Here is a 26,838-nt window from a genome sequence, read left to right as displayed (position 1 = left end):
GGAGTAGTGGGATTGCTAGATCCACCCTCCAAGGGGGCCGGCCTCCTAGAGAGAAAAGGAGAGACAAGTTCTCACCAATTTTCTCTAAAAGAAACCCTTAATAAATTTTAGGCTATAAAGTTCTTTATATAGTCACTTCAAATAAGTGACCTAAAGAACCAAAAGGCCATTCTCTCTAACATGGCCGGCCATAAGGGTTTTATTGAGCTTATGCTCTTTTACAACATTTGATCATATCAAATTACAACCAAAATCTAATCTACACATTCCCATGGTTCAAACAAATTTGAGACGGCCTTTCACATAGCTCAATTATAATAGGCTTAGGTTCATAGTCACCCTTTAATTAATTAACGCTTTAACTAATTAAACTTGAATGCAACATTTTCATTTGGTTTTTGTATCCATAAAATTGATTTAAATGGAGCTAAATGAAATGAAAATCCAATTCTCATTTAAAGAGACAAAACCATTTTGTTCTCAACCTAATTTGGGCCAAAATGCAATAACCTCAACCTTTTGGGCTATGTTGCAAAACTAAAACTTTTGAGCTCATTTTGTAAAAACACAAAAGTCCATTACTTCATGTAATTACAACTAGAACCCAAAAATTTCAACAAATTGAAAAACTTCATTAAAGGAACAAAACAATTTGTCCTATAATGATTTTCGGCCTTTACGTAAATACGTAAACTTTTGGGGCAAATTACAAAATACACAAAAGTACCAAAACTTTAGGTAATTGCATAAAAGCCCCAAAAGCATCCCACTTGTAGGGTGGCCGATTTTTTGGAGTAATGAAGCCATCAAAATTTTGAAAATTTTTCAACTAAGTCATAAAGCCATGCAAGTGGAAATAGGTTGGTGTGAATAAAGTCATGCAAGTGGTGTGTGTGTAAGAGAAGTACTTCTTACACACCCATCACCATTTCTATCACCTTTCAAAAATTTCAATAAATGTTTTGATGATAGATAAGTCACACCCACCAACACAAAACAAAGACTTTATGAAATAAATCAAAACTTTGAATCAAAACATCAAACTTTTTGTTCTTGGCAAGAACATCAAGAACAAATGAAGAACATCCATGAAAACCCATAAGAGTTTCATGAACATTTTCAAGCAATAAAACTCAAATTTTCACTACTCAAAATGGGGTTAACATCCTAGGGTACTTAGGGGTTCCAAAAGTCACCTTAAAACACTTTTAATAAGACAAACATGAACCCAAAAAATCACCCTTTGGATTTGGCCGAAAATCCCCAAAACCATGGCACCAAATTTTAGCTCCAAAATTCATGCTCATATGAACTACATCTACAACATTTGAGATGACAAATTTTCTAACAAAATTTACATTCACAGAAACAAGAATAAAGCTTGTAACATATTACAATATTTAAATCAAAACTATGAACTACAAAACCCCAAAGGATTCACCAACTACTAGACCTAGGCTCTGATACCACTTGAAGGAAATTTTGTGAAAAACATGTTCATTTAAGCAACATCTATAGCATGCAATTAACAATTAAAAGGCGGAATCATGCTTGTATGCACTTAAAAACAAAACATTAACCATGAAATTCAAAGCCTAGTAGATTGGTGAACCAAGACTCAACTCAAATCAAAGTGAGTTGAGAAATTTATACCTTTGTAGATTCCTCTTTGCATAAGCAAAGGCTAATCACCCAAGGAGAGGGCCTTCATTCCTTAATTCTTAGATCCATGGATTTGGATGGAAGAATATGTTTATCCAAGTTCTCAAAATAGAGAACCTCTAAGTCTCCACACCAAGGAAGGATTGATGAAGAACTGAGTGACCTAGAGGAAGTGAGATTGCTAGCTAAATTCCTCTAGGGTGGCCGGCCTCTTTAGAGAGAAAAGAGAGCTTGTGTTCTCATCTTTTCTCTAAAAGAAACCCTAAATGAATTTTGGCTATAAAGTCATATTTATACCTACATTCATTTGAGTGGCAAACTTGTAATTAAGTCTAAAACCCACTCCTTTAACTAAATGGCCGGCCATAGGGTTTCATTGGGCTTTTAAGGCCTTTGTGAATTATTTGTCATTAAGTTGTCATACAACTTAAGTCAATGGGCTTGACGTTCGAAGCCCATTGGGCCTTGAGGCCCAAAACTAACCCGTGGTCTTTTAACGAACTTGATTTGTTTGATTAATTAACATATTAATTAATCCTTGCCATAAATAATTAAACCATTTAATTATTCTTACTCATCTCCATTGTTTCTTCAATCTTTGCCTTACACGGTGTATGATCCATTAGGTTCCTTTTAGCGAGGCAATGGGCGATTAGAACACTTTCAAATCGATTGTGAATTGAAACTTACTTTTAATTCTCCCTTTAGTGATTATACACGTTTAGGGCTTCCACAAACCATGAGTGACACCTAGCAGTATGTCATGGTTACCCAAGCTAATCAGAAGAGGTGGAGAACCTATTCAATTTAGGATTACAATGCAATACGGTCTTTCTCTAATGCAATACTCTTGACCACATTGTTTGGATTGATAGTTTATTCATGTCTACTATCCAATGTGATTCATTTACTTATATGATTACCTTGAATGTGATTTGGAACAACTTCCTAAATCTCATTCATACTCTGGCCAGAGATTCTTAATCATATCATAGAGTATTCTCCCTCAAACAGTTTGAAGGTTAGAGATCCCTTGTTACGCATTCACTTGCCTCCATGGCTAAGTGGCTTAACCCCAACTATGTCGTGGACACCCTCCTGATGGAGTGACTTTGACATAATCAAAGATCAAGGACTTAACCACAAGACAACTATGATGCCTCAGGTCAAAGGACTACTTTGCATTATCCCAACCATGAGTTCTCATGTGACATGAGTATGAGAACTCCTCGTTGATTGTGTTCAGTGGACTCATTCGCTATTGAGCACCTACATGCTTGTCTTGGTGTCAATCACACCAATGACTCGAGACTAGTCACTCTCACTAAGAGAAGACATAGCATGTACTGATCTTAACAGACTGTCAATGCCCAATTGGCAATCCTATGATAAGGAACGTTTAGGATATGTATACAAAAGAGAATGGTCTCATTAATCTAACTTGTTTAAATTACATTCTCCTAATTACATATTCCTTGGACTTATCGTTTAAGCATATAACACTTATATGAGACGGCTTAAAACAATAATTTTTGCCCTTGATATTAAACTAGATTAGTTTAACATGTGAAATGTTCGTAAAGTATCATCATATGATTGGTTTTAGGGCACATTTCCAGCATGAAGTTCGATCTGTGAGGTTTGATGATGGTGTATGGTTGTTGTAGAGAGGGTAGACATGGCGTGAAAGAGGAGAGAAAGAGAAGATGAGAGAGAGAGAGAGAGAGAGAGAGAAAGAGAGAGAGAAAGGTTTTATAATTGGACAAAAGAGAGAGAGAGAAGTTGGTGAGAGAAATGAAGAGAGTGACTAATTGGTGGTGAGATAGGGTTATGGGACCCCTTTTTTAAAGGGAGAAAATGATAAGATTTTTTTATAATTCAAGGTACACGAAATCTGTCTCCTTATCAAAAATAGTATTTCCTACACTAAATAAGTAGCACACATGTACAATTCTATGCGTTGCTAACGCACTTTAACTAAACGTAACTTCTTCGTTATAAATCCAATTCGGGCCTAACTTGCGCTCACGCATTTGTAACAACGAGTACTATTTAGTTATGATAATGAGAAAAATAAATTAAAAGCCGAATAACTATGTCCACGTCAGGTTCCACTTTGCCAATAAGGGCATAAACGTCATTTTATATACTCAGGAAGGAATTTACATGGAAAATTAGGGATGGGTCGTCACATGTGTCACCTTAGCACACAACATAATTTTTTACAGAATTGTGACGGAAAGATCATATTGTTGAGACACTTGTTTTTAGGATTACAATATTTGATTTTCAATTTCAAGAACTATCTTGATGGTCTAGGTGAATTTTAGAGACCATATCAGCATATAACATAATTTTTAATATAATTATGATTTGCGACACTTATTTTCAGAAATTATCAATTATTAATTTTAGAGATTGTTTTAAAGGTGTGGTTGAATTTTTAAGAACCATTTTCGATGTAAGCCCTAAAATAAATGAACAACTAAACGTTCCCAACCGTCATCCACTTTCCTCCCTAACGTGTGAAGAGTGAAGAAGCTCTTTATCCACCAACTAGTTTTGATGTTCGTGTTTGAATTCTTCAATTTTTGCTTTGAGGAGCTGGAAAATGTGGGCTTACTATGTTAATCATGTCCTCCTCCGCCGTCTTGTGCAAAAGCTTGATCTTTGTTAACCCCAAGCTCAATCTGCTCAGCCGCAACTCCATTTTCCACGGAAATTTGTCGACGCCACTGCCTCTGGTGGTTGATACAAGGCGGCGGAGGTCTGCCGCTGCAGAGCACATTCCAAATGCTTCTGGAAAAAGGAAAAGGAAAAGGACTTGGTGGCAAACATTCTTTTTCGACGACGATGGGAATTGGCTTGGTTTGAAGGAGGACGACATGCTGGCGGCGGAGGAGGAGCAGGAAGAGGAGTTAGATGGCTCCTCCCCAGCTGCCGCCAACAGCAGATGCGAAGAAGCTGAGAAATTTGATGCGTGGAAGACGAGGGCAGAAGCAATCGTGGAGTTGAGGGAAGCACAGCAGGATATGACCAACGAGGAGAACCGCATGTGGGAGGATTGGATTTCGGATTCTAATTCTAACTCTAATTCTTCTACTTCCTCCTGGGAAGCATCTGTGCAGTCAGATCCTGCTCAAGAAAGGGGATTGATTTACTCTCTCAGCGATTTTGTCCTCGGAAAGGAAGAAGATGAGGAGGATGACATGCTCTATGAAGACCGCGTTTTTCGCTACGCCTCACTCAATTCGGTAACTACAACTAGTACAACAACAATATGCATTTTACTTGCCAACTATTATTCGCACTCCAAAAATCTAATTATGCACTCGTCACTCATGCTGTTAACTGTTCAGTCGCATTACTAATTCCGGTGGAAACTAAAGGTTAAACGCTATTCGTTGATCGTAAGTGCGCAATATGTATAAACAGAGTATAAAGAATGAAAGAGAAACAATCTAAACATTAAACATTCCTAACTTTAATAGAGGAGCTATCAAAACAATTGCAGTATTCAACTTTATATATTGCATTGGTGTTTCTGCCTTGGAACATTTTTACAACAGGCAACAAAATTATGAGATCAAATGGTTTTAGTGTAATTTTCTGTAAGCCCGCTTTTTTTCCTATAGCAATATTAGTCTTGTGCTATTACATGTTGCGATCTTCTTTTTATTGTTAAAGGACTGATTGTCCTAAGCCAAATTCATCCTTTTTTACAGGCTAAATTTTTGGCAGTATTAATTATCATACCCTGGGCCTTGGATTTTGTGGTTCACGACTATGTTCTGATGCCTTTCTTAGACAGGTAGCGTTATCTCTTTTGCTTATCGGATATATAAACACACGTGCAATGTTTCCTTGTTTAATTTCCGAGTGAACATGTTTAAATACCAATATCCAATCCTGTGTCTTTGGAATTTTTACTCTCCATATATATTGTTATTAACTCCATTTCGTTGCACCATCTAAAGGCAGCATAACTAAATTATTCAACAAACTTCTAAGGCATATTGCCTTAATGTGCTTATCCCTATTGATGCCAGAAAAGAAGACTGCATCAGGAACATATCTTGAAATAAGTGGCTACAATAATTTTCTTCTTTTAAAGAAAGACATGCGTGCTGACATTCACCTCTCCCAGACCCTGCGTAAAGCGGGAGCCTTGTGCACTGGGTACGACCTTTTAAAGAAAGGCATGCGTGCGATTGTGTGTGTACTGTGTAGAATATAGAATTTCACATACTTCTCTAAATGCAGCCTTTCTACTCCTCCTCCACCTCCACCTTCTTAACTAAGAACTTTTCTGTAGGTAGGTTGGTTCTGTTTTACAAGTTTCTTATTTCAGTAGTTATGTCAAAAAACTTAGTTTTGAACCACTATTGTTAGGTTGTTGGTTATACATTTATACATATTTATGCGTGTGTTATTTATGCATGCTTGTATAAACTAAAGGAAAAAGATTGTAAGTTCAGCATATTTTTTGTTGCATTGGACCTGGTATTAACTTCATTTTTAACCATTACTTTTACCTCTAAAATTATGAACTAATGGAGCACCCACTTGCTTGCGAACAGATATGTGAAGACCGTACCACTTGCAGCACAGTTGCTTGACGTCAGAAGAAATCAAAAGCTTCAAATGGTTGAGGAATTAAAAATGGAGGGAGCAAGATTTCATCTTGAGATGGAAATTGGAAAATCTCCACCGCTTTCTGATGATGAGGTTTGGTGGGAGTTGCGGCATAAAGCGTAAGATTCCCGCTCTTTAGTACTCCTCTAGAAAGAGCCTCCATAACATTACCGTTGTAGTCTTTTACCGTTGTAGTCTTTTAGTCTTTATCCAAGTTTAAATTAGGTTCACAAAGTCACAATTGAGATGAGGGGGTAGATTAGAATGGAGTTTTCTATAAAAGGGCTAAAAGTAGCCACACATGCCAAGACTTGAGCAGTATAGTTTGTGGCTTGTGACTCTAGAACATGTCACCATATAAACAGTCAAACATGTAGAAATTATTAGTTTGATCTTTACATCAATGACTAGTTCCATTGTGTAAACCTCCATAAATTATAGCTTTATTCAGGCTGCTAAAAGCCTTTAAATCAGGTAAAAAGTTAAAAGTGAAGATTTGACCCAGAACAGTTATAATCTATCTTAAGTAATAAAAGAGTAGTTGGGATTCTACATGAGTACTAGTATAGTCGAACCATTGTCCTTCAGAGAAACTGCACCTGCCCTAATACCGGGGTTGACAACAAGGTACAAGGTAAGGGGAGGCGATGCATTAACATATAGAAGAAATGTACAGAGTATGACCAAAACTGGTGGGTTTAGAAGTTCAAAGTAGAGGGCTGGGAAATGTATGGATGTATGCTTGCAGGAAAAAAAAAAGGGGGGGAAAAAATCTGAACTCTTGTAACACAGAGTGAAAAGACAGAGAAATCACAGCAGGGAGGAAGAAAGAAGGAAAGGAATTTTCAATTAAAATGAATGCAATATCATTGTACAGAGGAGGAAGCCGCTGATATTTATATCAGTACACGGATATAATTAGCCCAGTGATCACAATGTAAGCATAGCATACCTAACTCTAATGAATACAATTAATTTTGTAAATAATCCAAAAACCTTTAAACACATGGCACCTGTCATTAGAAAACAGATTTTGTTTTTAGCTGGACTTATTTCATTAAGGTTCTCTTGTATATGAATGATGGTATGGTGTAAAGTTATAGCTGGACATTTTTCTCAGTACACTGCACACTTGGACTTTTGGATCTACATAACAAAAATAACTCTCATTTCAGAGATCCAAATGCCCTAGTATGCAATGAGAAAAATGTCAGGGTTATAATTGTAAAAGGTCATCAAGTATTCTCACTTTTTACTTATGGCTAATAAATTTACCTATGTCAATGATTTTACATTTTTAATTATGGTGTAATGTGACTAGAAATGTTGAAACTAAGTATTATTTTTTGAGATAATATTGGAAAATTCCCTTTATGTTCTAATCTTCTTAAACTAGATTTTGGACTTTAGTTTCAATGACGAATATCATCCAAATTACTTTTCTTATGGCTTCAACAGGTTAGAGCTGAGAGATGAATGGAGACTAGAGAATCGTAAAGCATTTGCCAACATATGGTCAGATATGATATTCGGGATCTCATTATTCGTTCTTTTATACAGCAATCAGAGTAAAGTGAGCTACTATTACTTTCTTTCTGTGGTGTACTTTCATGCATGAAAATTTTATCCCATTACGATCATAATAGCGTTGCCTAAAACTGAATGTCCTGGGAATGTTACAGTTAACAACTCCATTTGTCTTGCAGATATGGTAGTATGAGCAGTTATTGCATTGTTAGCTATGAGTGTCAGTTCCTACTACTAGAATGTTTTTTCTTTGCCTTTTTCTCAATTGTTATATGTGCAGTCATTTTTGGTCTGTTTATGATCTATTTGGTTAGGGTGATGAATATGCATCCTCATTGTTTGCAGAATGCGTCAACAAACTTTTGAAGTTGTGATGCCTTTTATCTGCTTAGAATTATAGCTATAAATATCATATGAATACTGACACAAAATAGATCTATCGTATTAGTAGGTCAAGACTATAGAACATTTGATGTCTGGATGGGAGTGGTGACGTAAGGTACAACAAATATTGGATCTAACTAATTGGAATGAAGCAGAGAAATTAATGTTAGGAAAGTAGGAAAACTATATCACTTTCTATGCAGATTGCAGAGGTGAGCTTTAAGAGTTCCATGCAAATGTAAGCATTCTTGGCCGATGTGACTCTTCTCCCAAGCATTATCTTAACCTTTATGATTAATATTCACAGGATTTTAAGTTCACGTTGGTTCACATAAATTCCAGTCATCATTATTTGTTACTTAGAAGTAATAGAGTACCCCGGCTGATCTTTGGAGACTATGTTGCTTGATTTATCAGTTTGGCAATGAAATTATAGCTTAACTTCATGGAGTACCCATGAAGATATACTATATAGGTGTAGCTACTTTCTTAAGAAGCATATTTGTGTTCTTGGAGATTATTTTGTTTCAGATTTAAACTGCCTGCTAAGAACTCTGCACTAAGTCTTGTTAAATTGATTGTATTTCCGTTTTTTATTCGTCCTCTTCCTTTTGCAGGTAGCATTGCTGAAATTTACAGGTTATAAGATAATAAATAATATTTCAGATACCGGGAAGGCATTTCTAATTATACTTATCACAGATATTTTTTTAGGGTAATGAACTGCTCTTTTGTTTATTACTGTGAATTTCTGTTACTATATTCAGTATACAATACAGTGTTTGTTCAAATTTGCTTACTACTATGGAAAGCTATAAAATTAAAGACACACATATATATGGAATTTTCTCTTGCCAGATAGCTTAGTACGTTACATAGCTAGACTGTCAATATGGACTGCTGATTAGGCGGGCTCTTGTGAGAGTGTGAAGTCCAGATTCACAGTCTCATGACATAACTTACCTAGTTATGTGGTAAGAGAATATTACCCCATATATATACACGCACAGGCACACACACACACATTACGTATATTATATTGCATGTCAAGGATGCACAATGTCCCTTAGGTGAATGTCGCCATCTTGTGGTAGGATAATTTTATTTCCAATTCTTCAGTTTCATTTCTCTGATTGCTATCCTACTCATCCTCGTGTGACCAACGTGCTTGCATATCAAACTTTTCTGATTGAGGTACACAACTGCATTCCTGCAGGTATCATTCTGAGTCTGGTTGGCAAACGTTGTTAGAAATTTTTGTTGAGCATTATGGGCTTGAGGTTGATCAGTCTGCCATAACCATTTTCATCTGCCTGATTCCAGTTATCATGGATGCATGCGTCAAACTTTGGGTATGTTCTGCTCTTCTCCTATGTAGTAATTTCAGTTTCACAAACCACTCGTACATGCTTTATTGCTTGTAGTTTCTTTACAATTTGGTACCATTTGTATTTGTGGTGCAGCTGTTTAAATTCCTTCCAAGATTATCCCCGAAGGTGACAAACATATTCCGGGAAATGAAGCGTCACTAGTAAAATTCTTTGTGTGGGTTTTCTCTGGCATTTAAGAGAATTTTGAGAAAGGTAGGTAGCCATGTACCACGAAGATTACATTTCTTTTTGTTTCCTTGGTTTCCCGTATAGAGGGAGGTTTATATCATTGCATGAGTGTATAGCGCATTGTAGTTGTTTGGATATCATTCATTCTGAAAAAGCATCCTCTCCGGATCAGGATGATCAATTAATCATGTTCGTTCATCGTACATTGTATGATCATAAATAATTTTAAATTTAAAATTTAAAATTGAATATAAATAGTATCTAACGAAAACTGATTGCACGATATACAATGAACGAACATGATTGATTGATCCTCCGAATCCCCATAAAGAGGACCTAGAGAGGATCCTTTTCCATTCATTCTTACCCATAAATGACAAATGTGGTATAAAAACAGTAAAAGATGTTTATGCGTAGTACTAGTACGTACAATTAAATCTACATTATATATAGTACTAGTACGTAATTAAATCTACATTATATATATATATATATACATATATATATAATGTACATTAAATCTTCAGTTTGAAATCATTATTATTATTATTCTTGAAAAATGTTCAAATGAATCGAAACATTTTTCAAATCATTTAATTTGAAATCATTCGGTAAACTAAACGTTTAAATGTTTAGATTCAGTCATTGAAAATTAAAAATGAGTGTTATAAGATTTGAAAAGTGTGCGGTGTATGTCGAAAATGTATAGTGTATAAAGAGAATGTGGGGTGTGAGGATATTATGGGAAAATATGTTGAGTGTATTAAGATAATTTTTAATTCAAAAAAGCAAATGTGATGTGTATTAAGTATGTGAAATTTATTGAACAATATGTGAAGTGTTAATATAATAAGCTTTTTTTTAAAGGAAAACTAATGAAAATGACTTCAAATCTTTACATTTTAATAAAAAACCACCCACTAACTTTATTTTAATAATAAGGACAAAAGACTTCTGAAAAAAAAAACTTGACAAACCCACTCGCTCTAGAAGCTGGTGCAGAAGCACGGCCCCAGGAATTGGTCGCTGATAAGCAAGTTGATTCCAAGTAGGTCCGGGAAGTCGTGCTGGCTGCAGTAGTGCAACTAGCTGTCACCGCTGGAGCACTGCGCTTTCACTCCCGAGGAGGACGACACAATTATTCGGGCCCATGCCCGGTTCGGGAACAAGTGGGCCACCATCGCCCGCCTCCTCAACGGCCGGACATTTTCTCAATTTGGATAATGGAATGGAGCTCAATGCAAAAGGTTTTGAGCTTTATGGACAGAAGAAGTAGCTAGGCAGTGAAAACCCTGATCATAAAATCTATGAAGGGTCTGTGGAGGGGGACTGAAGGAAGAAGAGGGGTGGTGGCGTTGTCTTTTTTTTTTTTTTAATCATTTTTTGATTTTTTTCAAGTTAAGGTGTAGACATCGAAATTTCGGTGAAATAAATGTTGACCAATAGTTACAATTTCAACGCTCATGTATCACATAAATTTTACACGTAGCGTGTGACTAAATGAAAAATCAAAATAAATCGGAAAAGTCATCAAATAGGACACATGTCAACACCTGACAGAAACGATTTATTTCATATGCATATTATATTCAAAATTAGGCATTGGAAAATTCTATAAATAGAAGCCATTTCATTCATTTTAGGGAGGAATTTTCAGATTACACCTTGAAGCTCTGAAGCTCTGAAACTCCGAAGCTCTCAAGCATCTAGGTTCCCGAAGAATCAAGAAAGCCTTCTTTGTTCTTCGTTCTTCGTTCTTTCAAGATCAAGCCCCGACGGCCCTTTGGATCAACAACGTCGATAAATCCACACATCCAATTATTCTTCAAGATCAAACCCAAAAGCCCTTTGAAGGTCCGTTCATCACCGTTCTTCAAGATCAAGCCCAAAAGCCTTTGAAGATCCGTTCATCAAGCCCAAAAGCCCTTGAAGATCCGTTCATCACTGTTCTTTAAGATCAAGCCCAAAAGCCCCTTGAAGATCCGTTCATCACCGTTATTCAAGATCAAGCCTCAACGGTCCTTGAAGAAACGCTCATCCTCAAGATCAAACGGCCCTTGAAGAAACGCTCATCCTCAAGATCAAACCCCAACGGCTCCTTGAAGATCCGCTCAAATCCACCTTCAAGATCAAGCCCACGCCCCTTAAAGAACGTTCATCCTTAGATCAAGCCCAACGACCCTTTGGATCAATTGCACATCCACAAATCAACACCTTACGGAGATCGAATCAGATGATCAAATTTGAGAGAGATTGTAACCCAAAATCATCAAATACAAATATTACTTTGTGTACGTTGTTCTTTTCTTTTTCATTTTCAGGAAAATTTCGTGTTCACAAATTTGGCACGCCCAGTGGGACCATCTTTAACTTTCATCTCTTTCTCCGTTCAAGAAATTTAAGCACACTTCCAAAATTAATGGCATCAAGGAAGACTCAAACTGTTCCCGCAACCGGCGTAAAGAACAAGAGTGTCTTCGTCGCAAGTGGTGTCACTTTGGGCATCACGACTCGAAGCAAGACAAGAGCTACTTCTGCCGCCTCTTTCACCTCTGTATCAACTCTACCAAGGGAACAAGAGCACCTAAGGCACGAGCTTATGATCACCTTAGCCTCACTAAGGGCACCAAGGGGGGAAAACCCAAGGAAATACTCCGAATCCATGCTCTCTGATGCCGATTCAAGCGGTAGTTCAGCCATGCAAGTCATGACCACTGGAGCAACTTCAATTGATGAGCAGCTGGCTCAAATGAATGAAGCAATCGCAAGGCTAACTCGAATTGTGGAAGAAAAAGACTTGCAAATTGCAGCACTAGTCAACCGATTGGAGGCGCAGGATGGCGAGAAACCTGACCCAGAGGATGATCCACTAAAGGGAGAAGCTGGCGAAGAAGAGGAGCCTTCGGTGAAGAAAATTGATGTGAAGCCGGAGCCAGACCAAGCAGTGACACTCATGGGATCTCTTTCTATCCAGCAGCTGCAAGAGATGATCACCAACACCATCAAGGCACAGTACGAAGGGAGCTCCCATGCCACCACGTTGTACTCGAAGCCTTACTCTAGGAAGATCGACGCCTTAAAAATGCCGAGGGGCTATCAACCGTTGAAGTTTATGCAATTTGACAGAAAGGGAAACCCGAAGCAACATGTCGCACATTTCGTCGAAACCGGCAACAATGCAGGGACGTAGGGAGATTACCTTGCCAAGCAGTTTGTGCGCTCGTTAAAAAGAAACGCCTTTGAGTGGTACAAGGACCTGGAGCCTGAGTCCATCAACAGCTGGGAATAGTTGGAAAGGGAATTCCTCAACCGCTTCTACAGAACCTGCTACACTATGAGCATGCTAGAGCTGACGAGCACGAAGCAATGGAAGGAAGAACCAGTCATGGACTACATCAACCGATGGCGTAATCTAAGCCTCGACTGTAAGGACAGAATCTCCGAGATTTCTTCAATCGAGATGTGCATCCAGGGCATGCAATGGGGTTTACAATACATCATTCAAGGTATCAAACCACAAACTTTTAAAGAATTAGCCACTCGTGCCCACGACATGCAGCTGAGCATCGCCCACCATGGAAAGAAGGAGCCAATCACCGATTTCAAAAGGGATAAGGTGTTTACTTCAAGAGTAGACAATCATGGGAAAAAGCCCGCCAAGGAAGCTTTTACCACCAATACCACCCCTATCAAGACCTCGTCCGTACCCGTCAAAATCTCCTTCAATAACAAAGCAAAGGAGATAAAAAGAAGTGAGCATTCCCACACCCAAGATAGGTACAAAAACACTTTAAGGGAACTAGAGCAGAAGGTATACCCTTTTCCGGACTCCGACATGGACGCAATGCTGGACGACCTGCTGGAGAAGAAGGTGATTGAGTTGCCCGAATGCAAACGCCCTGAAGAGATGAATCGCATCAATGATCCCAAGTACTGCAAGTACCATCGCATCGTGGGTCATCATGTGGGCAAGTGTTTCATCCTAAAAGAACTCATCATGAAGTTGGCACAATAAGGGCGGATTGAGCTCGACTTAGAAGACACAGCTGCAACGCACACCACTACGATCGTGTTTGGATCCTTTGATCCCGTGCCTCTTCAAGAAATGCCTGACCATGCTCGGCAATACTCAAACCACACTGCACCTTCTGCACCATCGTCATTGGGAGCAAGCAACCAAGATGCACCTACTGACGATGACAAAGGATGGACATTGGTGACCTATAAGAGGAGGAGGAAACTGAGACCGCAAACTATAAAGCCAAAGGGGGAACAAGGGAGAAAGCACCGCCGCCGCAGCAATAGGAAGCCTAAAAGAAACATAAGAGTTACTAAGCCAACATATGCTGGGGAACCTGTGGAGCAAAAGCCACGCATTCTCGTCTCCTTACACGAGTACTTCCCGGAGGACTTCTTCCAACATTGCACTATCGCTGCATGTCATATGGTCGAAGTAGAAATGGAAGAACCCTCGAAAGGCAAAGTTGTCGCCACTGAGGGAGAAAATACTCTTACACCTGAAGAAGGTCTGCCAACACACTTTAGCATCGAGGAAGCGCTACAATTGCCAAAGAAGATACGAATGGCACTGGTAGCAGTTTTAACAAGTCCAAACGACCACGAAGTGTAAGAAAGCAAGAACGAAGGCTTGAGGCTTCGGCCACACGAGTGTGCCACATGCTGTGCTGCCGATGACATAATCCACTTCACCGACGAAGACTTGCTGCTAGGATCCAAGCTTTACAACCGTCATCTTTTCGTCTCTGGGTACGTAAAGGAGCACAAAGTCGACTGCATGCTTGTGGATAGCGGATTAGCCATAAATATCATGCCAAAGTCAACAATGACCACAATCAGCATCAAGGTGGATGAACTATCCCTAAATCGTCTACTAATCCAAGGTTTTAACCAAGGAGGACAAAGAGCGATGAGCATGATCCGAGTAGAGATGACCATTGGTGAACTCAAGTCAAGCACAATATTTCACGTGATTCATGCAAGAAATTCCTACGGTTTGCTCTTAGGAAGACCTTGGATCCATGTGAATGGAGTAGTACCGTCCACCCTTCACCAATGCTTAAAATTTTACCGAGAAAGAGTGAAGGTGATCTATGGCGACACCAAACCATTCACCGAAGCCGAATCACATTTCACAGACGTCAAGTTCTACATGGATGAAGACATGGTGCCCGAAACTCTTCCTAAAGAGATCAAATCCATGGGCAAAGTAACACCTAAAAAGCAGGAGTGGCAAGCCGTGCCCAAGAAGCAAGAAGAAGAAGCTATGCCATCTTCAAGCAAAAATGACGATGAGCTTGCTAAACCTGCAACAACTAGAGGGAGTAGGATGCCTTCAAATGGACCAAACATACTCGTTTTTCGATACATCCCGACATCGAGAAGAAAGAATGGTCAATCCCCGTTTGAAACTGCAGCAAGCAAAGCCGATGCACAGCGGCACATGGATAATGTAAAGTTGCTCAAAACGAATGCAGTTTTGCCTCTGACACAGCTAGGCGACACTAAGGTTGCAAGACCATCACAAGGCTTCATAAAAGGCCTGCCAAAAGGGGTAGAACCAAGCTTTCTCCCAACCAAGAGGACCGAATAAGGTTTTGATCCAAACGCCTACAAACTCATGTCGAAAGCTGGGTACAACTTCACCTCCTTTGCAAATTTGGGAAAGAAGGATTCGAACATCTTCCAAGACAACAAACGTGATCTCACTAAAACTCAGAAGAAGTTGGAGAAGCATGGTTACGGGGTTAACAACAACAAAGCGGGACTTGGCTTCACACCAAATGCACAGGTGAAGATCTCCAGCAAAGCAAAAAATGCTAGCGCTCAACATATCAGCGTGAGCATTATACAAGATAAAGATGAGCCTCAACCTGCCCCCCAGACGTCAGTATTCGATAGAATAAATCGTTCAAGGCCCAGAGTTTCGGCACCTAAACTCATTGGCGGTCAAAACAGAACTTTCGTCTTCAAAAGGCTTAACACGTCAGCATCTCGAAGCTCTGTTTTCAAAAGGTTGTCGAAACCTAAGAAGCAAAGCAATACGACTAACTTTCCTCCATGACAGTCAGTTATGGAAAGACTTGAAGAAGTCAAAGAGCCTTCCAGAAAGAGAAAGACGACACCAGAAGTAGAAAAGATCGATCGTCTGGCAGAAAAGGATGACGTTCGAAGTTCCATTCCTTCAAGAATGAAGTGCCAAGCAATTTTGGAGGTTAAACACAGTTGGATCACTGAAAGTAAAAAGGCGCACCATCATCCACACTGGACAATCTTCATGCCAACAAGCTCGAGAGGTTAACACCGAAGAAGAGGCCCAAGACGTCTTCCACAGCACAATCCAAGAAGGTGAAGAAGATGAAATCCTCGATGAAGATGTCATTGCAACACCGTCACAACTCGAAGATGGGGGGCAGGCCACAGTTGACGATCTCAAAGAACTCAACTTAGGCACAAGTTAGGAACCGAAGCCTATCTTCGTGAGTGCATTACTAAGTGCAGACGAGATAGATAAGTATTACCAGCTGCTATTAGAGTACAAGGACGTCTTTGCTTGGACCTACAAGGAAATGCCCGGCCTCGACCCTATCATCGCTGTGCATCATCTTGCAGTCAAGCCTGGAACGCGACCAATAAAGCAAACTCAAAGACGCTATCGATCCGAGCGTATCCAACAAATCGAGGCCGAGATTGACAAGTAGATTGAAGCAGGCTTCATTCGAGAAGTGCAATACCCCAAGTGGATCTCTAACATCATCATATTCCTTAAGAAATCTGGACAAATACGTGTTTGCGTAGACTTCCGAGACCTCAATGATGCTTGCCCAAAGGATGACTTCCCCTTGCCAATCATTGAAATCATGATGGACGCGACCACTGGCCATGAGGCACTATCATTCGCGGACGGCTCTTCTGGATACAATCAAATTCGTATGGCTCTTGAAGATGAGGAACTAACAGCCTTCCGCACTCCAAAAGGTATCTACTACTACAAGGTGATGCCCTTTGGTCTGAAGAATGCTGAAGCTACATATCAACGCGCAATGCAGAAGATCTTCAATAACATGCTACACAAGAACGTAGAATGCTATGTAGACGATGTGGTGGTCAAGACAAAGAAAAGATCAGATCACTTGAAGGACTTGCGAGTAGTGTTCGAAAGGTTGCGAAAATACAACCTCAAGATGAACCCGTTAAAGTGTGCATTTGGTGTCACATCTGGAAAGTTCCTCGGCTTCATTGTCAAGCATCGTGGCATTGAAGTGGATCAATCAAAGATCAAGGCCATTCAAAGCATGCCCGAGCCAAGAAACCTGCACGAGTTGAAAAGTCTACAAGGACGACTAGCCTTCATCAGACGCTTCATCTCCAACCTTGCAGGGCGTTGTCAACCGTTCAGTTGACTCATGAAGAAAGATGTTCCGTTCGTATGGGACAACGCATGCAACAATGCTTTTGAAAGCATAAAGAAGTATTTATCAAGTCCACCTGTCCTGGGGGCACCTGTACCAGGGAAACCGCTCATATTATACATTGTTGCTCAGGAAAGTTCAGTTGGAGCACTCTTGGCACAAGAAAACGAATCCCAGAAAGAAAGAGCGCTCTACTACCTCAGTCGAACGCTCACCGGCGCTGAGTTGAACTACTCCCCAATAGAAAAAATGTGCCTTGCCTTAATGTTTGCCATCCAGAAGCTCAGGCATTACATGCATGCTTACACCATCCATTTGGTTGCTAAAGCTGACCTGGTCAAATAAGTCATCTCCAAGCCAGTTTTGACAGGGCGACTAGCTAAATGGGCATTGCTTCTCAATCAATACGAGATCATCTACGTCCCAGCTAAAGTCGTCAAAGGACAAGCGCTAGCAGACTTCCTTGCCGACCATCCAATCCCAGCCGATTGGAAAATCTCAGACGACTTGCCTGACGAGGAGGTGTTCTACATCGACATATTCCCGACATGGACGATGTTCTTTGACGGATCTGCACAAGCAGACGGAGCGGGGGCAGGAGTAGTATTCATGTCGCCACAAAGGCAAATACTACCTTATTCATTCCAACTAAGCGAATTATGCTCCAACAACGTCGCTGAGTACCAAGCACTGATCATCGGGCTCCAAATGGCAATCAACATGGAAATCCCAGCCCTTGAGATATATGGCGACTCCAAGCTCATAATCAATTAACTCTTGACTGAATATGAGGTGAGGAAAGATGATTTCGTCCCATACTTCCGGCTGGCAATGCAATTGCTACAAAGGTTTGAGGCCGTAACACTAGAACACTTGCCAAGAAAAGAGAATCAAATGGCAGACGCTCTCGCCAACCTAGCTTCGAGCATGACATTAGAAGAAGACGAAGCTGCAAACGTGCCAATCTGCCAAAGATGGGTAATCTCGCTTGTTACTGAAATGGTACTAAGCGATACAAACGTTATTTCAATACTTCCAGTCAACGTTGAAGAATGGAGACAGCCTTTGATCAGCTACTTTGAGCATGGAAAACTTCCAGATGATCCAAAACACCGCTCTGAAGTACGTCGACGAGCACATCGCTTCCTCTATTACAAAGGGACACTCTACCGGCGATCTTTTGAAGGATTACTTCTGAGATGCCTAGGCGAGGAAGAAGCCAATCAAGCCATGGAAGAAGCACACTCAGGAATATGAGGGGCGCATCAGTCCAGACCAAAGCTTCATTTCCAGCTCAAAAGAATGGGTTACTACTGGCCAAGCATGGTAAAGGACTGCCTAGAACACGCCAAAAGGTGCCAAGCCTGCCAATTTCACGCCAACTTCATACATCAACCGCCTAAACCATTACACCCCACAGCTACTTCATGGCCATTCGATGCATGGGGATTGGACGTCGTAGGACCAATTGCGCCAAAGTCATATGCAGGAGAAGCTTACATCCTGGCTGCAACAGATTACTTTTCCAAGTAGGCTGAAGCCATACCCCTGAAGGAAGTCAAGAAGGAAACTATCGTCCATTTCATCAAGGAACATATCATCCACTGATATGGTGTGCCTCGCTACATTGTCACTGACAACGGAAAATAGTTCTCCAACTGACTCGTGGACGAGCTCTGCGAGAAATACAAGTTCAAGCAGCACAAATCCTTCATGTATCATGCTCCGGCTAATGGTCTCGTAGAAGCATTCAACAAGACATTGTGCAACCTCCTGAAGAAGGTAATCGGCAGAACAAAGAAAGACTGGCATGAAAGAATAGGCGAATCACTTTGGGCATACAGGACGACATATAGAACGCCTACCAAGCTACACCTTATTCTCTCGTATATGGCGTAGAAGCTGTTCTACCGCTCGAAAGTCAAATCCCCTCGCTAAGGATGGCTATACAAGAAGGCTTGACTGACAAAGAGAATGCAAAGTTGCGCCTTCAAGAGCTAGAAGCGCTGGATGAGAAAAGACTCGAAGCCCAGCAACATTTGGAGTGTTATCAAGCACGACTCTCCAAGGCCTTCAACAAGAAAGTTCTCCCTCGTTCTTTTCAAATGGGAGATCTCATCCTTTCATTGCGTAGGCCTATCATCACAACTCACAAGACAAAGAGCAAGTTCACGTCAAAGTGGTATGGACCATACGTAATACAAGAAGTCTACACCAATGGCGCCTACTTAATCATGGCGGAAGATGGCTTGAAGATCGACCCTATCAATGGCAGATTCTTGAAGCGCTACTACCCCTAAAAGGCGACAAACTCCTGCTCTTTGTTCGCACGAGCCTAAACTGCATGAATCAAAGCTCCTGGCTCGTAAGAGCATAAACTGTGTACGACAAAATCATCATCAAAATCATTGTTAAATTCATCGCTCATTTGAACTACGTTATGACTTGATCCCTCCTCAATTGAGGGTACGTAGGCAACTTGAAACTTCAAAACTTCAAGTACAGTCACACCGTCAAAACTTCAAAAATGTAAATACTTTATTTCTTTAAAAGAAGAAGTTGGCTCCAAAGCCTTATTACAAGAAAAAAAAAAAAAGATACTACTTGAAAACTATGTCCCTAAAACTACGAAGGCGATCTTTAAGCAAGCCTTCCAAAGTTTTTAAAGTCTCTACCTCGGTGGGAGACAAGATGGGCAACTCCATAGTCATGCCTTTCTCTCGTCCTAGGCGCGAAATCTCTTCCTGGTACTGAGAAAGTGTAGTTCCCTGCTCTGAGAGAACACTTTCAAGTTGCGATACTTCGATTGCCAACTGCTCTCGCTTTCGCACCAACGCATCTAGACGCACCTGGACAGAAGTTAAAGTAGTCTTTGTGAATTGATAATCTCCCGAAGCAGCTTGCTGAGAAGACCGAACTTGAGCCAGTGACAAGTTTATCGTTGCTAGCTGATGAGCTCTAATATCCGGACTCAACTTCTCCAAGGAAATAGCACGCAAGAAAGAATACTCAGTCGAGGCGGCCATAAGTTCGGCAATCTTGATCTTCAATGAGGAAGAATCAACGTTAAGGCTGTCAATCACAGCAACAAGCTTCGACAAGTCCTCATTGAGCAACATAAGGTCTTCCAACGGGCATTTAGAAATCCTCTTCTCTATATGGCTCTTGATATCCATTGCCGCACCAAGACGAATGTGATGGATGACTTGCTCAGTACCTTTAAGGTTCGGCCCTCTCAAAGAGATCCCCGAACTAGCTGGCAAATGTGTTGGACGCATGATGGACTCTTGTACGCCTCCACCTACATACGGCAAGCTTGGGAAATTGGGCAGATTTTGAACGAACTCTGCACCAGGTGGATCCCCAATCTCCCCATCTGTAGGTAGATTGCCTCCAAGTACCATGTTCGTACAGGAGTAAACGCCCGCAGTCACCAGATTAAAAGAACAAGAAGGCCCAACCTAAACAAAACAAAGAAAGATGTTAGAAATGAAAGCTAAAATAATAAAAAAATAAAATAAAAAAAGAGAGAAAGAAATACGTACATCTAACACACGACCATCAGATTGAGGAAGCCTAAACATTCCTTTCTTCTTATGACGAAAATTAACATCGCTGTCAACCTGAGCGACTTCGAGTGACCGCTTGTTTAAAACTTGTTGGCGTAGCCGCAAAACAGGTCCATCTCCGTGCGAATCAACTTCGTCACCCACCTCTTCAGAAGCATCCAGGTGAGGAGAGGACAGACGCAAGTGTTGATGGGTTAAAACCATAGGTCTATCTTGCAAATGAGTGACACTCGCACAATCAAAAGGTACCAACTGCGTAGGAACCACAGAACAACCCTCTTTTAACGCATCATGACGTGAATGGGAAGAATTGGTACCACTTGTCGTCCCTAAATTCTCATAATATACTTTTGACCACCAACATACATAAACACAGGTTACTGGATTACTCTTGAACTCGTCCTTGGTCGGCAGGGTGATAGAAGCTTTTGTACATGCACGGGTACACGACTCCCAATGCATATACACGGCTTGCAAGGATTCTGATCGAGCTTTCTCCCTCAACGTGCCTGGCACATTTTGGACAAAACCAAATTGCTTGCTAAAGCGGTGAGGACTGTACGGCTGAATGATACATCGGTCTTCTTGCCGCAAATAAACATACCCCGAGCGGAGATTTATAAGGTAAGACAAGTCTGAAAAGGGGAGATATGAATCATCCATGATGTCTCGCCGCACCGAGCCAACCCTCGCCAGGCGATCCATCCTCAATCCTTCACAACTCCTAAATAATGTTTGCGCCTGCTAATCGTCGAGACTCTTCGCAGAAAGCACGCTAGAATACTTCGTCATCAAAGGTCCCAGCTTGACTACGGAGGGCCCAGACTTGTCTAAAGTTGACGAAGAAAAATGAGTACCAAAGTACTCACCCAACCAATCGTACACGTAGTGGTAAGGAAGTACTGCATCACGATCTTCACTGCTTGCCAAGTCCGAAACAACTTTTAAGCCGTCGTAAATGTTGGCTAAGACCGGAATAGCAAGGCTAAAAGATTCGCCTGCAGCCATCTTGCTAGCAACTTTGAAGACTCCAGGACGAATCAAGTTAACGTCGTCTTTAGGAAAGACAAACTTACAAAGTCAACAAGCTAAGAATGCAGCTAAGTAAGATTCTTCCAAGTGCTCTAAAGCCACGTTGAGATCCTCAAATGCCCTCAACTCGTTAGGGGTACGGTGCCCAGCTAGACCAATGATGCCTGACGAATAAGAGTCTCCCTTAGGCTTGGTTGTCTTGTTACGACCATTTTTTTTCAAATGCCTCTTATACATCACGGCATCCCAATACCAAAATCGGATCCACAAAGAAATCTTCACGCCTGACTTACCGGGGGCCTCTTGGAAAAGCTTATGGTACGCTGATGTGAGAATTTCTTGACACACAAATTAAACCCTCTTTTTGACAATTGTAGTATGGATGTAAGTAGGGTATCGTTCTAGGCCGGGGATTAGGAGGGATTGCTAATCTATTCTAAATTAATTTAAAAATATTAAATAAGACTCAAGGACACAAAACTAGGCTAAAAACTCTAATAACTCGAAACACACTTAGGATAACTCAAAATAATGAAAACAATCAAATTAGACACTAGGAACTGAAATGGACGGAAATTGAATTAAAAGACTAACAACAATGAAAACTAACTAAATAATATAATTTAATAATGGAAGGGTGTTTGGTTTTGACTAGAAATAAATTAAACTTAAATAAATTACAGAATTGACAAAAACATGAAATTAAGGTGAAAGGATAGGTGATGGATTAGCTAGAGGGTTCTTCTCTACACATGACACATATGCAACCTAAATTGATTTTCAGTTGTTCTTTCAATAAGTTGTGAATCTCAACACTTCAGATTAACCGTGAACAGCACTTTTTTAATCTTCAAGTTTTCCTTAAGTTATTGAATTGGACGGGAAAACGCATACAACAATTCAAAACATTCTTCAAAAGTCCCCTACGTGAAAAGCACAATAGAGATACAATCAAAGATCATTAGACTTTGTGAAAACTATAAGCATTGACGAGGCATTCGTAACTATGAAAAGCATGATACTCTTGCCAAGAATTCACTTAACACGATTGTGGATAACAACCTTCACTACTTGTGAATATAAGTTCATAACGATTAGGTGAAATTCACTTATATTCTAGCATCAAATTCATGCATGTAAATTAAGTATGCATCCTTAATCGACATACAAAAATAAGTTATCAATCAAGCAGTTAAGCAAATTAAATCACAACTCAGAAATCACAACTGAAGGTAATCAATTCATATTACAAATATATTCATGGCTTTGAATTAACCTCTAGCCAAAATAAAATTAGTTACACATTATTATCAAATTAAACCAAAAGTAAAACATGAGTTTGAGAAGATAAAACCAAGAAAATAAGATCTGCTGCGTTTCTGTGCTTCTGCTCTGCGAGCTGCTTTTCTATCCGCACAGTTTTCTGTGTTTGTCTCTCTCCCCGCTCTCCCGTCTGACCTCCTGCACAAAGCAGCCTTTCTCTTTTTATTTTCTTCTTTCCGTCTCTCACTCCTTTCCCCTTTCGGTTCTGCTGCCCAGTCCTCCCTGTCCTTCTTCTGTTCTGCCTTTTTTTATTTTTCCGCACACTGCCCTGTGCCCTCCTTCTTTTCCACGCTGCCCGTCTCCTGCTCTCTGCTGCAAAGGCAGCCCTCTGCTTCTTTCTCTCACGCTGCCCCAAGCAGCTTTCTTCTTCTTTTCTGACTCCACACCATAACCCCGTGTCACGCCCTGCATGTGCCTGCGAGCTGCCCAAAGGGCAGCTCCCTTCTCCCGCTCCAAGACCCCCTACTTATCTTTTATCTCCTTCCTTTTATTCTCTCGCTGACATCCCGGCTTTCTTTCTTCTCTCACACGCTACCAAGGCAGCTTTTTCCCATCCGTCCCCGCGTGCTCTTGCTTTTGACTCCTTGGATTCCTTCTCCGCGTCCAGCTGCAAAGCAGCTCTCCCTCTTGGATCCCTTTCACGTTTTCTGCTTTTCTCTATTGCTCACGCTGTCTCTCCACTTCTTCTATTTAATTTCTCAGTGCTTTCCACTTTCTTCTCCTACAAACACAATAAATTAAAAGTATCATAAATACTTAAAGCTTTAACTAAATTAGACAAGACAAGAAAAGAAATATAAAAGGATGAAATATATAGTTTAAATATTGGTTTATCATTTAGCGTCACAATGGGTTGGCAATATTGTAATTTAAATTTGCTTTTGACGAATTTATTACATAAAATTTCACTTGTTCTATTTTTATTTTCTTTGCATAACAAATCCTATAAACACAAAAATAACGTAAATAGCTAAAAAATATAAGGAACTAACTAAGAAAAGACGAGTGAATTCGAAGTAAAAATATATATAAATATGATCCGATCATACGCCCAGAACAAATAGCGGCAGCTCGCAGGCAATCCTCGACTGTTGCGACAAGAAAACTCCTCCACACTAGGAACAACCTCGTCATAAAATTTTCCCTGGATAGGCAGACCCCCTAGCTTGTGGAGATCCCTAAGTGAAATCGATATCTCCCCTCGAGCCATGTGAAGCGTGTTAGTCGCTGAACACCAATGCTCAAAGAATGCACGAATGACGGAAGGATGGCGATCATAACTGAACAAAGATGCATATACAGCATGATAAAGGCCTGTATTGGTAAGTACATCTTTGGAGCGGCTCAAGACATCTTCAAGCCATTCCCAATAAAACTCAACGAAGGCGGCTCCTCCAGTAGTCGACAGGGTGCTATTCCAAGCTATAGCTCTGCTACGGATACGATCACCAAGAAACTTATACTTAACCAAAGGGTTGGCACGATCATGGTGCAAAGAGTTCAAGATAAGAATCCTCGATTTGCACACCTTCTTCTTTGTAGTTGGTCGAACGGAGTCTACTACCTCCCAAGATACCTTAGAAGACCACGACTTAATATGCATGAAGTTGTCTTTTATGGGAAGAACAAGCGCCTTAGGGCCAGTCAGTGGCACATAAAGCTTCAATGTCGTTCCACTATCTTGTGGATCGCATTCCTTCGCAAGAATGGTGATGGTGTTGTTTTTAAAGCACTTGAGAAACACCATAACTGCAACGGAAAAGTCAGCCACAAAGCTTGAGCAGCACGGCAGAGATGACAGCTACAAGACGGTCTTTCAAAGCACGCTACAGTGGCAGAGGAAACCAAAATGCCACGCAATCGCACTACGCAACCACGCAGTGACTACGCAAACAGTTTCCTGCACTGCACGGCGACGTCATCGCCAAAAGAAAACTGTGACCAAAAGGCATTACACAGCGAAGCCCCGCTGCAGTATCTTGCACATCACCACACGGCAGCGCACCACCGAGGGAAAACTATGATCAAAAGGCACTACACAGCGAAACTTCGTTGTAGTCTCTGGCACAAGCATTAGGCAACCTGCTCACTCCGCCACCAACAATCACACCTCTAAAAGCTTCATGAGGGTCCCAGCATCATGCTCTGCCTTCTTAAAATTAAGGATTCCTGGCATCACAGCAAAGAAATCCATCAGTGGGGGCACGAACACACTGTGCATAAAAATAGACACATTATATGGTATTATATGTGTGTGTGTGTGTATATATATTATATTTGTGTACACAATAATGGTGACGGGACGTTCAAACTTCCACATACATATATATATATATATATATATATATGGCTTGAAAGGACGCAAATAGTGATGGTGATGGGACGATTGAAGGAATGTATATATATTCTGGCATCCTAAACAGATTATATATATATATATATATGAGGTCCAAAAGATTGAAATCGTCCTCAGCCTAAAACATACCTAAAAGCTTGTTGTTGCTGCACCACGATGTCAACCGTCTGCATCCTCCCTCTGCTTCATCTTCCGCCCATTGCCAAAGCACTATATGGGGATATATATAGAAAAGAAAGAGAAGGTGTTGGCCAATGAAAAAAAAAAAAAAGGGTTTCAGGAATGGTGTAGATTGCACCATATGAAAAAAAAAATAATATATAAGAGAAATAATGGGTGGGATGGTGTGGATTGCACCATATGAAAAAAGAAAAAAAAATAATATATAAGAAATAATGGGTGGGACGGTGCGGATTGCACCACATGAAAAAAAAAACAAAAAAACAAAAAAAAAAACAAAAAGAGAAAAAAAAAACAAATGCATTGAGAGAAATAAAGTCCATTTCATTGATTTCTTTGGAAAATTACAGAGGGAACATTTACATGCCAAAAAAAAAATGTGCAAACAAACAAAAGCCTTCATTGATCAGGTGGCGCCTCAGTACTCGGCGGAGCCCCAGATCGGAAAGGCACCAGAGGGTGATTATTCAGAGCCTCAGTACTAGGCAGAACCCCAGGAGGAGGAGGCACCGAAGGTTGATCATTTAGAGCTTCATTACACGGTACAGCCCCAGAAGACGAAGGCAAAAGAAAAAACCCACAAACCTCTGATGATCAAGTAAAATCTGACCATCAGATTCCTGTATTTGGTCAATCGTCCTCTTCATGTTTGTAGCATAGTTATGTGCGAGCTTGTGCAACTATTTATTCTCATGCTTGAGCCCTCTAATCTCCTGTTTGAGACTTATCACTTCAGCCGCCAATGATTCAACTTGACGGGTTCGAGCAAATAGGTGTTGGGCCATATTAGACACAGAACCTGCACACTGCACACTGAGAGCTAGAGAATCCTTAACAGCCAACTCATCAGACCGTTTGGAAAGTAGTCTGTTATCTTTAGGAGTGACAAGGTTCCGAGCCACCACCGCAGTGGTCATATCATTCTTCATCACCGAATCCCTAACGGTAAGAAGACCAGTAGGGGATATGAAGGATGGGCACCATATGTTGTCTGGAGAAGGTGGGACTGCCTTTTCACCAAGGTTCAAGTCAAAACGACGGTCGGAGAGTCCAGACATTTTCAAAGGTGTTAAAAAAAGAAGAGGTCGGACGAATCAAGATCTTAGAAGTGCAAGAAGGGAGTTTCTACAAGCGAAATTTCAAGAGTGCTTTGAAACGAATTGCATGCCTCTATAAAAATC

The 26,838-nt window shown here is 40.5% G+C and overlaps 1 protein-coding gene across 5 annotated transcripts; it reads left to right on the top strand.

Annotated features, from left to right (window-relative positions):
* Positions 1-4,114: 4,114 nt before the first annotated feature.
* On the top strand, positions 4,115-11,225 carry LOC108170716 (protein DAY-LENGTH-DEPENDENT DELAYED-GREENING 1, chloroplastic-like). 5 transcript variants are annotated; one of them, XR_011574600.1, is made up of 8 exons: positions 4,121-4,916; positions 5,388-5,473; positions 6,243-6,416; positions 7,756-7,870; positions 8,826-8,923; positions 9,425-9,560; positions 9,672-9,791; positions 10,758-11,225. XR_011574600.1 is itself a non-coding variant. In XM_017326011.3 (7 exons), the coding sequence occupies exons 1-7, from the start codon at positions 4,287-4,289 to the stop codon at positions 9,738-9,740; spliced, it is 1,308 nt and encodes a 435-aa protein (XP_017181500.2). In that variant the 5' UTR covers positions 4,115-4,286; the 3' UTR covers positions 9,741-10,183. The 5 variants fall into 5 exon arrangements, 1 of the variants encoding a protein (XP_017181500.2); XR_011574599.1 differs by having other exon boundaries at positions 4,122-4,916; positions 10,820-11,225; XR_011574598.1 differs by having other exon boundaries at positions 4,122-4,916; positions 10,761-11,225.
* The last annotated feature ends 15,613 nt before the right edge of the window (positions 11,226-26,838 follow it).

Source organism: Malus domestica, chromosome 13 (assembly GCF_042453785.1).
Source record: "Malus domestica chromosome 13, GDT2T_hap1".
NCBI classification, from domain to species: Eukaryota; Viridiplantae; Streptophyta; class Magnoliopsida; order Rosales; family Rosaceae; genus Malus; species Malus domestica.
Note: the sequence above shows the minus strand (reverse complement) of the source record. Positions and strands in the feature narration are given on the sequence as shown.